General features: G+C 40.4%; 1 protein-coding gene across 2 annotated transcripts in view; it reads left to right on the top strand.

Annotated features, from left to right (window-relative positions):
- The window catches only part of AGPAT5 (1-acylglycerol-3-phosphate O-acyltransferase 5), a 61,862-nt gene that overhangs the window by 38,244 nt on the left and 9,636 nt on the right, over positions 1-13,982 (top strand). The window contains exons 5-6 of one of the 2 annotated variants that reach the window (XM_003797278.2): positions 5,341-5,431; positions 12,123-12,281. In XM_003797278.2, the coding sequence (XP_003797326.1) occupies positions 5,341-5,431; positions 12,123-12,281 (250 nt within the window). The remainder of the gene's footprint in view (positions 1-5,340; positions 5,432-12,122; positions 12,282-13,982) is intronic. The other variant, XM_023517577.1, reaches the window with a different exon arrangement.

The raw sequence follows: 13,982 nt of genomic DNA, 5'->3' as shown, positions 1-13,982 counted from the left end.
CCTGGCTATATTTTGGTTGCAGCCATCATTGTTGTTTGGCGGGCCCGGGCTGGATTCGAACCCGCCACCTTAGGTGTATGTGGCTGGTGCCTTAGCCATTTGAGCCACAGGTGCCGAGCCTACTTTATTTTTCATTATTTATTTATTTATTTTTCTGAGACACTCTGTCACCCAGAGTAGAGTGTTGTGGCGTCACAGCCCACAGCACCCTCAAACTCTTGGGCTTAAGCTATCCTTCTGCCTCTCTTGTGGCTGGGACTACAGGTGCCTGCCACTATGCTGGCTGTTTTCTCTGTTTTTGGTAGAGGCAGGGTCTTACTCTTGCTCAGGCTGGTCTCCAACTCCTGAGCTCAGGCAGTCCACCCACCTCAGCCTTCCGGAGTGCAGCCAGCTTGATATTCTAATCTTTCCCCTCCTCTATAGCCAACTTTTCCATTTTAGTGGGAAGTAAAAAAAATGGCTGTTTTTTTGTCAGTAATTTGAAAACAATAGTAAAGAAGTTAACATATGAGTACACTTGAAGAAGAAAAGAAAAGTTTTATTTTAAAATCTTGATGTTCCATTTGTACTGTCTGCCATGCATGACTAACATACAGGAGAGAGAACTGAGAGTACTACTGCCTTTAGAAGTCTTACTGCCTTTAGAAGTCTTTGTTCCTGAGATCGTGACATGCAAGACTGACTGTGGGAAGGCAGAGCACCAGATTAAGATAGGTGATTAATGATTTATGTCTCATTAGTCTTCTTCCAATGAATAGGTCAGCTTAGATTTCTAAAGCAGATCTATGTTTTAATTGGAACAATAGCAAATTGCAGAATTTTGCTCCAGGTACTATATTAAGTAGATTTTATGTATTACTACCTTTTACCGTCACAATACATGTAGCTCTGTGAAGTATAGGTAGCATTAAAATTTTTATTTTCTAGACAAGGAAATTTGAGACACAAAGAAGATAAGAGTTTACCCAAGTCCTGCCAGGGGAGCAGCTGGGTTATTTTATTTTACTTAATTTTTTGAGACAGAGTCTCAAGCTCTCACCCTGGCTAGAATGCTGTGGTGTCACAGCTCACAGCAACCTCAAACTCTTGGGCTTAAGCAATTCTCTTGCCTTAGCCTCCCAAATAGTTGGGACTGCAGGCACCCACCACAGTGCCTGGCTATTTTTTGGTTGCAGTTATCACTGTTGTTTTAGCTGGCCCGGGCTGGGTTTGAACCCACCAGCCTTGGTGTATGTGGCCACCCTACCCACTGAGCTACAGGTGCCACCCAACAAGGCGGGTTTGGAAACCAGGTATTCAGGCTGTGCTATCACAGTTCTGTACTGTCCAGTTATAGTTTTTGTAAAATCGATTTCCTGTAGAATATCACTGACTCTCTGGAGAAATGGCCATAAAATAGCATTATTTGATGTTTATTCTTTATATGCCCACCAAATTGTATCTTATTTTTGAAATGTAACTTTTATTCTGTTTAATAATGAGTCTCTTTTAAAATTTGGATTCCTGCTTGCTGAGTTGTGGAAAGTAGAGGCAGTGATGGATTTTATTTGCAGAGTTGGGCAGCCATCATCATTATCTAAATCCAGATCATTTCCATTACCCCAAGAGGAAATCCTGGACAGAAAGCAACCCTGTGGCATTCATGCTTCACTCTCCCCTTACACCTTAGACCTAGAGACTGCATGACTTGTCTTTTTGTTTTGTCTAATTCTGTTTTATGTCATTCTTTCATTTTTGCATTACATGACACTAGTGTTTTCTTAGTTCCTTCCCTAACTCAGGCTCTTTCTTATATCATATCCTTTATACATAATATATCTCCTGTCTGCTGTCTCAATATCATTCTTTTTATAAATTGAAATATTATTGTGGCATTATTGAAGTATAATTGATGTATAAATTAACTGTATACAGTAAAAGTGCATAGTTTGATGAATTTTGATACATGTGTACATCCTTAAAAACATCATTGCTGTCAAGATAATGAACATATTCATTTTGTCCAAAAGTTTTTTGTATGTCTTTGCACCTATTCTATCTCAAGGCAATTGCTGCTCTCTTTTCTGTTGATATAAATTAAATGGTATTTTCTGCAATTTTATGTAAGTGGCATTGTACAGTTTGTACTATTTTGGGGTAGATCCAGCTTCTTCCACTTAGCATAATTATTTTGAGTTCCATCCAAATTATTATGTGTATGAATAGCTTGGGTTTTTTTACTGCTGATTAATATGTCATGTTCTGGATATATAACAATTTGTTCATGTAGTCATCTGATGTTACCCAATTTGGGACTATTAAAAATATTAAGAAACTGGATTTAATTCCAGACCACTCAGACCACTTCAATAAAACAAATACCACGGTAAAGCCAGTGACATGAATTTCTCGGTTTACCAGTGCATATAAAAGTTAGATTCACAGCATACTATAGCACAGGGGTGTCCAATCTTTTTTTTTTTTTTTTTTTTTTGGAGGAATAAGAGTTGTCTGGGGCCACATGTTACACAAATACTATTAAGTATATGGTAGTATCCTATCTACAAAGACAAGGTACATAAAAAAACACTAATGACCGTCTGAATCTTCAGCTTGTCATATAATCTTTCCACTGAGAGTCATTCTTGCCTCATTGTTGATGGTGCTAACTGATCAGGGTGGTGGTTACTGAAGGTGGGAGTGGCTGTGGCAATTTCTTTTTTTTGGCCGGGGCTGGGTTTGAGCCTGCCATCTCCGGTATATGGGCCCGGCACTCTACTGCTTGAGCCACAGGCACCGCCCCGTGGCAATTTCTTTAAATAAGACTACAGTGAAGTTTGTAGTGTCAGCTGGCTCTTCCTTTCACAAGATTCTCTGTAGCATTCGATATTGTTTAATAACATTTTACCCAAAGAACTTACTTCAGAATTAAAGTTAATCCTCTCAGTCTCACCTTTGCTTTATCAACCAAGTCTATATACTATTCTAAATCCTTTGTTGGCTTTTCAACTGGGATTACAGGTATGAGCCTCTATACCTGGCCCAAATATACCTTATTTTTGTTCTCTGGCTGACCTTTTTTTTTTCTTATTTTAAATTATACAGTACATCATGGCATTCAAAAGTCTTTTAAATTAAACATCTAAGAATAGAAAATTAAAAATAACACCATATGAGTTATTATTAATATTGGAAATCATGAATCATTATATTCATTTATTTTCTCTTTGTTTTATCTTTGAATGAATCAATTTATTTATAAATAATTGTGCTAAAAGCTAATTGCCCACAGTAATTGCTTTCATGGCTCTCAGCATAAATTTACTGTTATAAAATATATTTCATGAAAATAGATTTGTGGTTTTGAGAACTAACTTTAATACTTTCCTGTTTTTTCTTTTAGTTGCTGGAATATAGTAAGGAATTTCTTTACTTAATTTTACCTCCATTTTTCTACATTTTCCTAACAAGATCTGATCAATCTTCATTATCAAATATGATAACAGGTTCTCAGGACTACTGTACAGATGAATAAAAAGCTGAAAATGCATAATTTTCAGAGATACCATCATTGTACCAATATTTCAGATGAAACTTGGAAAGAGTTTGTCTGATGAAAAAAATCCAGACTGTCACATAGGTTCCTTAAATTGGAGTCTTATGGCTCGGCGCCTATAGCTCAACCAGCTAAGGCGCCAGCCACGTACACTTAAGGTGGCGGGTTCGAATCCCCAGCCCGGACCTGCCAAACAACAATGACGGCTGCAACCAAAAAATAGCCGGGCGTTGTGGCGGGCGCCTGTGGTCCCAGCTACTTGGGAGGCAGAGGCAGGAGACTCGCTTGAGCCCAGGAGTTGGAGGTTGCTGTGAGCGGGATGCTACGGCACTCTACCCAGGGGGACAGCTTGAGGCTCTGTCTCAAAAAAAAAAAAAAAAAAAATTGGAGTCTTATAATCATAGGTCCTCTGGATAATCAGATGCTTCTGTGCCAGATGTATATAGATAGACAATATTGTCTGGGATCTGGTGAGAATGGATGAAAAGAATGTAGCTTTTTCCCCCTGAACACCTTCTATATTGTATTTGTGTTTGAAAAGATTTGGTGTAAATGTCTTATTTTTGTCTTTTGACTGTCAAACACAATTATTAGTGTAGTTTTTGTAACTCAGTTCTCAAGTTGCTATATAATTTTAATATTTCTGTTTTTACTTTTCCAAGCAAATAAGTACAAAAGCTTAGACTAACTGGTTACTTAGTAAACATCTAGCTTCATAGTCTCATTTATTTATTTATAAGTACATTATTTCAAGTTCCTTCATGTAAAAAATATGAGGTGGCTTATAAATTAAGTCATTTATAGGCCATTAAAGAGGTTCTCTAATATGGGAATTCTGTATGAAGCATTTGCAGTGTGAGCACTTTTACATGCTGGAAATTTAGATATCTTATATGATTTTCCTCAAATGAGATGTACTTTTAGTGTTGATACTTAAAGGTACTGATTTCTAAAACATATATCTTAGGGCAGCGCCTGTGGCTCAAGGGAGTGGGGCTCCGGCCCCATATGCCAGAGGTGGCGGGTTCAAACCCAGCCCCGGCCAAAAACTACAAAATAAATAAATAAATAAAATGTACATCTTTATAAAATTTAGTCATTTTACAGGATCTTGAGGGAGAAGGGTTTTTCATTAATTGAAGGTTTATGTGAGCCAGCCTGTCATGGCCAAATTTTTAATTAGTAAGTTATTAGCATGTAATTAGAAATGTTTTTAGATTCTCAGTGACTGTTCTACCAGTGAATGTAAGACTGAATTTTAAATATAGTCCATATTATGTCCAGACTTAATTGAATTTTGGTTATTCTGCTTGAAATAAAGGTTATAAGTTAATAATTTTTTTTTTTTAAAGACAAAGTCTCATTACATTGCCCTTGGTAGAGTGCTATGGCATCACAGCTCTCATAGCAACCTCAAACTCTTGGGCTTAAGTGATTCTCTTGCCTCAGCCTCCCAAGTAGCTGGGACTACAGGTGCCTGCCACAGTGCCCAGCTATTTTTTCATTGTAGTTGTCATTGTTGTTTAACGGGCCTGGGCTGGGTTTGAACCTGCCAGCCCCAATGTATGTGGCCAGCGCCCTAACCACTGAGCTGTGGGCAGTGAGTCTAATGAATTATTATTCTTATTTTTTTCTTTTTTGCAGCTCTATGGGAAATGAAGGTCATAAGTTAATGGATATCCTTATTTTTTTTTCCCACCATAGGAAATATTCTCTTATAATTACCATTATAATAGTTACCATTGTTAACAACAGCAGCAACAAAGCTCACATAAAATAAACCTAATTTTCTTTATGCCACACAGATGTATCTTGTGATTTTCCCAGAAGGTACGAGGTATAATCCAGAACAAACAAAAATCCTTTCAACTAGTCAGGCATTTGCAGCTGAACAAGGTAAGTAAAAATTTGACTGTATTTGAACAAACAACTTTTAAAGATAATGACTTTTTTAGTTTTGTTCCCAGAGAAGATATATATATTTTATAACAATTGAATAGATGAATATATTCATTCTTTGAATGAATGTGTTTATTATCCCTCAGAAAATGGAGTTTCTTCTCCTTAATTCATTTGTTTGCTGTTATGTATGTTTGAGAGATTAGTGGCAAATTAAATGCTTGTTAAAATGCATACTTCTATGCTGTGGATCATGTTACAGTCTATCTACGGCTTAGGTGGATGTTTTTTTTTTTTTTTTGAGACAGAGTTTTATTGTGTCACCCTCCATAGAGTGCTGAGGCATCACGGCCCTCAGCAACCTCAAACTCTTGGTCTTTAGCGATTCCCTTGCCTCAGCTTCCCAAGTAGCTGGGACTACAGCCACTTGCCACAACACCCAGCTATATTTTTGTTGTAGTTGTCATTGTTCACCAGGCCTTGGCCAGGTTCGAACCCGCCAGCCCTGCTGTATGTGGCTGGTACCGTAGCTGCTAAACTATAGGCACTAAGCCCTCAGAGCAACCTCCAGCTCTTGGACTTTGGTGATTCTCTTCCTTCAGCCTCCCAAGAAGCTGGGACTACGGCACCTGACACAACGCCTGGCTGTTTATTGTTGCAGTTTGGCCAGGGTTGGATTTGAACCTACCACCCTTGGTATATGGGGCTGGTGCCCTATTCACTGAGCCACAGGCACTGCCTGATAAAAGTGGAATTCTTACAGGGTTCTTGCCAGAAGAGATAAGCACATGTACACGAGATTATTTGTAACAATACATTTTTAAAATGCTAGTTTGAGGCTCGGCACAGTGGCTCACACCTGTAATCCTAGCACTCTGGGAGGCCAAGGTGGATGGATTGCCAGAGCTCGGAGGTTCAAAACCAGTCTGAGCCAGAGAGAGACCCCATCTGTAAAAATAGCTGGGGTTTGTGGCAGGTACCTGTAGTCCCAGCTTCTTGGGGGGCTGGGCAAGAGGATAGCCTGAGCCCAAGAGTTTGAGGTTGTTGTGAGCCATGATACAATGGCACTCTACGGAGGGCGACAAAGTGAGACTCTGTCTCAAAAAAAAAAAAAAAATACTTGTTTATTTTGTTCCAGGTACACACATCTCCAGTCCAGGAATGGCTCAGGAGCAGGGGGTTCCCCTCTGGCTTCCTCTCCCTTCTCGTAACCGACTCTAGACTTCATCGTCTGTCATTTCTGTCACTCTTCTGCAATAGCATTGTCTCTGTTGCTCTTCTCACATTTCAAAGATAAAACGTTCTCCTTCAATCTTACGTTTTCCTCCTGACAGCATCACCCTTCCCCACCTGTGCCTTCATTAACAACCAAAACTTTCTGGATCTGAACTTTGGTTGTGTCTATTTTCAGTTTTTAGTCACCCCTCACTTCATTATGATCTGATAAGAAATTCTTGATTTTCTTGTTGACATTCTCTCCCTGGATTTTTGTAGGGCTGCTCCATAGTCTCTTTTCTAGCTTCCTCTTTGTCTATATTCTTTACTGTTTTCTGGGTTGTTTCTGACTCTGGTTTTGAATTCATTACACTTTCTTTGTTTTTCATGATGCTCTTCCTCTAAATCATGGTGGCTTCAGCCACCGTTTGACTGCTAATAACTCACAAAAAGCTTTTTCCCATTCATCTCTCTCTGCCTAACTTGAGACCAATATGTACAATTGCTCTCTAGAGAGCTTCACTTGGCTGGCCCAAAGGAGGCATCTCTCCAATTCAGTAGTCAAAGATGCAGTTTATCTTTCTACCCATACACTCGTATTTACCATCTTGGTAACTCCATCTGTCGTTCCACTCAGGAAGTGGAGAAAAAGGCCGGGCGTGGTGGCTCACGCCTGTAATCATAGTTCTCTGGGAGGCTAAGATGGGTGGAGCTCATGAGTTCGAGACCAAAAATCGAGACCCATCTCTACTAAAAATAGAAAAACTGAGGCAAGAGGCTTGCTTGAGCCCAAGAGTTGGAGCTTGCTGTGAGCTATAATGCCAGGGCACTCAACCCAGGGCAATAGTAAAAAAAAGAAAGAAAGAAAGTGGAGAAAAAGGGACCACTATTTGTTGATAATGGCAAACATTGGTAGCTGATACTGAGGGTGAAAACAGAGGAACTGACAAAACTAGGCATACTCTTGAAATATTTTATTTTAATATTTTTATATTTTGAGAACATTTTATATCTCTAAAATATTCTATCATATGTGTAAGATATTTTGTATTGCCTCCTTATCTCTAATATACATGTGTAGTTTTAGAATAATGTCTTGCTTATTAATAATTACAGAATGGAAAAATACTGAACTAGGTGGCGCCTGTAACTCAAATGTAAGGCGCCAGCCACATACAACACAGCTGGCAGGTTCGAATCTGGCCCAGCCCTGACAAACAGTGACAACTACAGTGAAAAAATAGCTGGGCGTTGTAGCGAGCACCTGTAGTCCCAGCTTCTTGGGAGGCTGAGGCAAGAGAACCACTTTTAAGCCCAGGAGTTTGAGGTTGCTGTGAGCTGTGATGCCACGGCCTCCACCTAGGGCAATAGGTTGAGGCTCTGTCTCAAAAAAAAAAAAATACTGAAATAGATATTATAAGTTCTTGGTAGCTGTGAGACTTTGAGTAAGTCATCTTACCTTTCTAAGCCTCCGTTAATTTGTGGAAATCAAGTGAGATAATATATGTTAAATGCTTTGCAACCTGAATTCTATATGTAAATATAAACTTTTAAAAATGGATCATTAGTCTTTTTGTCCAGTGTGTTTGTCATTTATAACATTTTCAAAATGCAGTGTTAACTGCACAATTTAAGTTATACTGGAATGCCACTGCAGATGGCTCTGAGGTAGAAATTTTGTCAAAAGTACAGTAGGTTCATATTAGGTAGCAGTTGAGGATCTAGAAATGGCAGTAAGGCAAAGCAGGTATTAGGACGACACCAGATCCCCATGGGAAGGAGTAGCTTAGTAGTCAGCATTCCAAAGCTTATGTCATTCTCTGGAGGCAGAGTCAGATCTCAATATGGTGGGTGCAAGCTAGAGCAGCTAAGTTATTTCTGTGTCTCTCATTGAAATTTCAGTTAGTGTTTTTTTTTGCCGTTTTTGGCCGGGGCTAGGTTTGAACCTGTAACCTCCAGTGTATGAACATGAGGCTGGCACTCTACTCCTTGAGCCCCAGGTGCCTCAGTTAGTCTCTCTTGTTATTATGAAACTGTAACACAGACCCAAGATTTCAGGATAGTGAGTTGTTTTGTCCCTTGAACATCACTTGATCAGAAACTGCAAATAATTCTCAATGTGAACTAGAGTTTACAGGCTCTGGTTTAGAAGTGGAAGATGACTTCTGAGTTATCAAAGAAGGGTTAGGTTCTGTTTTTATAATGGCAAAGATATCTCACATTATTCAAATCTGTGGAAATCAGTAGCCCAAGAATAAATACCTACTGGAATTTGCTGAGTTTGGGGGTTTGTTTGTTTTTTCTCATCTCACATACCAGCACCTCACTTAACCCACTCTGAGCTTCCTTTCCTACCACTCCATTGAAAATACTGGTCAAGGTAACATAGGACCTCCATTTATTTCTCCAGGTGGTCACTTCTTAGCTTGGCCCTTCAGTGTGTCCCAGAGAAGGCAGCTGACCATTTCCTTCTTAAATGCTTTTCCTCTTGGGCATCTCTGTCACCATATCTGCAGTTTTTCTCCTCCCTTGTTGGTTCTTCCTTTTTGAGAGCTGGAACATGCAAGATTTGGATTTGAAACAGAAAACTTGACATAGAAAATGTGTTTGGAGTAATTAGAGCTGTTTTAGTTTATTCCTGAATTAGAAGGCTTTTTCCAGTTGGTTATGAGTGAGGGAAAAGAAGATTTTTTTCTTGGTTTTATTTATATATAATTAATAATGACAATCTCTTATTCATATCACAAAGCCAATATTTTTCAGACTTTAATTATAACTTTTTTTTTTGAGACAGAGTCTCACTATGCTACCCTTGGTAGAGTGCTGTGGTGTTACAGCTCACAGCAACCTCAAACTCTTAGGTTTAAGGGGATTCTCTCACCTCAGCCTCCCAAGTAGCTGGGACTATAGGTGCTCGCCACAATGACCAGCTATTTTTTTGTTGTAGTTGTCATTGTTGTTTAGCAGGCCCAGGCTAGGTTCAAATCTGCCAGCCTCAGTGTATGTGGCTAGTGTCATAACCACTGAGCTACGAGCACCTAGCCCATTGTAACCCCTTTTACTTTTAAAAAATATTTCTCTTATATTTTTCTTTTCTTTTTCTTTTTCTTTTTTTTTTAAGACAGAGTCTCAAGCTGTCCCTCTGGGGAGAGGAGTGCTGTGGCATCACAGCTCACAGCAACCTCTAACTCCTAGGCTCAAGCAAGTCTCCTGCCTCAGCCAAGTAGCTGGGACCACAGGCGCCTGCCACAACACCTGGCCATTTTTTGGTTGCAGCCGTCATTGTTGTTTGGCAGGCCCAGGCTGGATTCAAACCGGCCACCTTAGATGTATGTGGCTGGCGCCTTAACCACTTGAGCCACAGGTGCCAAGCTTATATATTTTTATTTTCTTACTAACTTACTTAGCATCTAATAATTAATTGTTCTTTTTGAATACCACAGGGTAATTCTTTGAAACCTTGGACTTAATAAAATCGGATGAACTTTACTATTACTAGTAGGGAAGGAAGTGCTAACTAATTTATTTGGCAAGTAAATTTTTCCTAGTTTGTATATTATTCAGATTTTTTGTCATAAGTTTGTGACTAAATTGTGAATAAACTGCCTTTGCCTTGGGGACTTCGTCAGACGTGTGGCTGTGGAAATCTTTTTCTCTCCCGCACCACCTCTGTGGGATGGTCTTATCACACTGTAGCTGATCTTCCTCATGCAGCTACTTTTCCCTGGAGAGAGTCCAGGAGAAAATGCAGACTAGTTTTTCTAGTCTATTTTCATTTGTCTTCTAAAGGGTACTGTTTTCTGCTAAATTGTCAATAAAAGTTTAGTCAGGGGAAAGGAAGGTAGTGGGAAGTAGAGAGGAGTAAACCCTTGATGCTAGCAGGTGCACTACTGAATATGTGATCACTTTAGATAACTGCAGTGTTTCCACAGTTAAAGAAGCTTTTTAAAGTATGTCAGATACACCCAAAAGGATTGAAGTCATATGTTCATACAAAAACTTGCTGATATGCAGCATTTATATGCAGTTTATATGAATGTTCATTATTCATAACAGCCAAAATGTGAAAACAAACCAATTGCTCATCAGCTGATGAGTAGGTAAACAAAGTGTGTTCTGTCCACGCTGTCAAATATTACTCAGCCGTAAACAGGAATAAAGTACAGACACATGCCTGTATGGATGAATCTCTAAAACATTATGGTTGGTGAAAGAAACCAGGTACAAAAGCTCACACTGCATGGTTTTATTTACATAAAATGTCCAGAATAAGCACATTTGTAGGGCAAAAAATAGAGCAGTGGTAGCAGGGCTGGGAGGTAGGGAGGATATCCGGAACACTGTGCAGACATTGCAGAGCGCTCATCTGGGATGATGAAAATGAGAAGTCTGGAAGTGGATCGTGGTAATCACACAGCTCTGTGAATAGATTTGAGGCCCCTGAATTGTATACTTTAAAATGGTGAATATGGCTCAGCACCTGTAGCACAGTGGTTATGGCACCAGCCACGTATACTGAGGCTGGCGAGTTTGAAACCAGCCAGGTCTGCTAAACAACAATGACAACTGTAACCAAAAAACAGCCAGGTGCTGTGGCGGGCACCTGTAGTCCCAGCTTCTCAGGAGGCTGAGGCAGGAGAATTACTTAAGCCCATGAGTTTGAGGTTGCTGTGAGCTGGGACACCATGGCATTCTACTGAGGGCGACATAGTGAGACTCTTTCTCCCCCCAAAAAAGATTTTAAAAAATGGTAACTGGTAAAAGGGAGTAAGGCACTGGCTGACCCCATATGCCAGAGGTGGCGGGTTCAAACCCAGTCCCGGCCAAAAAACTACAAATAAAAAATGGTGAATGTAGGATATGTGAATTATGTCTCTCTCTCTCTTTTTAAAATATATCAAGAAGGTAGGCTAGGTCTAAAAATATCAGGTTAGTTTTTCACAATTTGTGGAACATATCAGCTCTCACTTCAAATATTATACATGGTGGGCAGGGGGGGAGCATTTAAGTGACCTTCTCCTCCTTTCATCTCTATTTGAACAGAAATAGAGTTAAAGGAGTGATGGACTAGGAGTCGGAAATTGTGGATTATACTCTTAACGTGCCACAAGAGATCCTAGGTGCAATGCCGCCTTCCAGAAATGAGAGTAGTAACATTTGCCCTGGTCAGGGTTTACTAACTGGAGAGTTTGCAGTGGCTGTAAGTCTCCTGGAGGCCACTTTTCTGACAGTTTCCAACACAGTGTCTTGTAGGTGTAGATGTTAATAAATACATGTTAAATGAATGTTGATTTAAACAGGAAAAGGCATATGAGAGTGCTTTCTCAACTTAAAGCCCTCTGTGTTTGAGGTTATGGCATTAATATATTCTTGACTATTTGTGGAAATTTAAAAAAATAATTTAGTTATTGAACTTTTTGCAGAGGTGTTTGGTAACTAATTTATGGCCACACTGAATCAACTTTTCTTCTAGGCCTTGCAGTATTAAAATATGTGCTGACACCACGAATAAAGGCAACTTATGTTGCTTTTGATGCTATGAAGAATTACTTAGATGCAGTTTATGATGTTACAGTGGTTTATGAAGGGAAAGGTGATAGAGGGCAGCGAAAAGAGCCCCCCTCCATGACTGGTAAGTTTGTTTCCATGCACTTGAAACTATATGCTGTACAAGTCAGGGTAGTGGCTCATACCTATAATCCTAGCACACTGGAAGGCCCAGGCTGGTGGATTGCCTGAGCTCATGAGTTTGAGACCAGCCTGAGCAAGAGCGAGACCCCGTCTCTAAAATAGGCATTGTGGTGAGTGCCTGTGGTTCTAGCTACTTGAGAGGCTGAGACAAGAGGATTGCTTGAGCCCAAGAGTTTGAGAATGCTGTGAGTTGTGACACCATGGCACTCTACCAGGGGTGACAATGTGAGACTCTGTCTCAAAAAAAAAAAAAAGAAGAAAAGGAACTATATGCTGTATGGCATGTATAATTCTTATATTTATGAGTGTATAGTGTATATTTTTAAAATAGATAAGTGTACTTTAGTTCTTCACTATATATACTTGATGTATTTTTCAAGGTGCTGTCAATGTATAGCGGTTGAAATTTCATTAGTCCTGCTAAGTTTGGTATTTCTGGGCTGCCATACTGGTCTCACTAATTATCATCAATTCAGCCTCTTTCTACTCAGAGTTTATCCCCACAGTTTCATAAATTAGAGGAAGGCATGAGGAGGGTAGTACTAGCAATACTGAGATGTTCATTAATGATCAGGGTGATCTTTTTTTTTTGGAAACAGAGTCTCAAGCTGTCACCCTGGGTAGAATGCTGTGGTGTCACAGCTCATAGTAACCTCCAACTCCTGGGCTCAAGTGAGTCTTCTGCCTCCACCTCCCAAGTAGCTGGGATTACAGGCGCCCACCACAACGCCTGGCTATTTTTTGGTTGTAGCTGTCGTTGTTTGGTGGGCCTAGGCTGGATTCGAACCTGCCAGCTCAGGTGTATGTGGCTGGTGCCTTAGCTGTTTGAGCCACAGGTGCCGAGCAGGGGTGGGGTGGGGGGTGGGGCGGGATCTTTTATTTATTTATTTATTTATTTATTTAGAGACAGAGTCTCACTTTGTCTCTAACTTGATAGAGTGTTGTGGTGTTACAGCTCACAGCAACCTCCAGCTCTTGGGTTTAGGTGATCCTCTTGCCTCAGCCTCCCAAGTAGTGGGACTACAGACGCCCACCATAGTGCCCGGCTATTATTTTGTTGCAGTTTGGCTGGGGCCAGGTTTGAACCTGCCACTCGGTACACGGGGCCAGTGCCCTACTCACTGAGCCACAGGCGCCACCCAATTTTTTTTTTTTTTTTAAAGATAGCATCTTACGTCACCCTTGGAAGAGTGCTGTGGCATAGCAGCTCACAGCAACCTCAAATTCTTAGGCTTAAGCGATTCTCTTGCCTAACCCTCCCAAGTTGCTGGGAGTACAGTCACCCGCCACAGCACCTGGCTATTCTTGTTGTTTTTGTTGTTGTTGTTGCAGTTGTCATTGTTTTTTTTTTTTTTTTTTTTTTTTTTTGAGACAGAGCCTCAAGCTGTCCCCTTGGGTAGAGTGCTGTGGCATTACAGCTCACAGCAACCTCCAACTCCTGGGCTCAAGCGTGTCTCCTGCCTCCGCCTCCCAAGTAGCCGGGACCACAAGCGCCCACCACAACGCCCGGCTATTTTTTGGTTGCAGCCGTCATTGTTGTTTTGGCGGGTCCAGGCTGGGAATTCGAACCCGCCACCTTAGGTGTACGTGGCTGGCGCCTTAGCCGGTTGAGCTATAGGCGCCGAGCCAGTGTTAGTTCTTA

The sequence above is a fragment of the Otolemur garnettii genome, unplaced genomic scaffold (genome assembly GCF_000181295.1).
Source record: "Otolemur garnettii isolate 467f Iridium unplaced genomic scaffold, OtoGar3 scaffold00114, whole genome shotgun sequence".
Classification (NCBI taxonomy): Eukaryota; Metazoa; Chordata; class Mammalia; order Primates; family Galagidae; genus Otolemur; species Otolemur garnettii.
The sequence above is the reverse complement of the archived record's forward strand: the minus strand, read 5'-3'. Positions and strand labels throughout refer to the sequence as shown.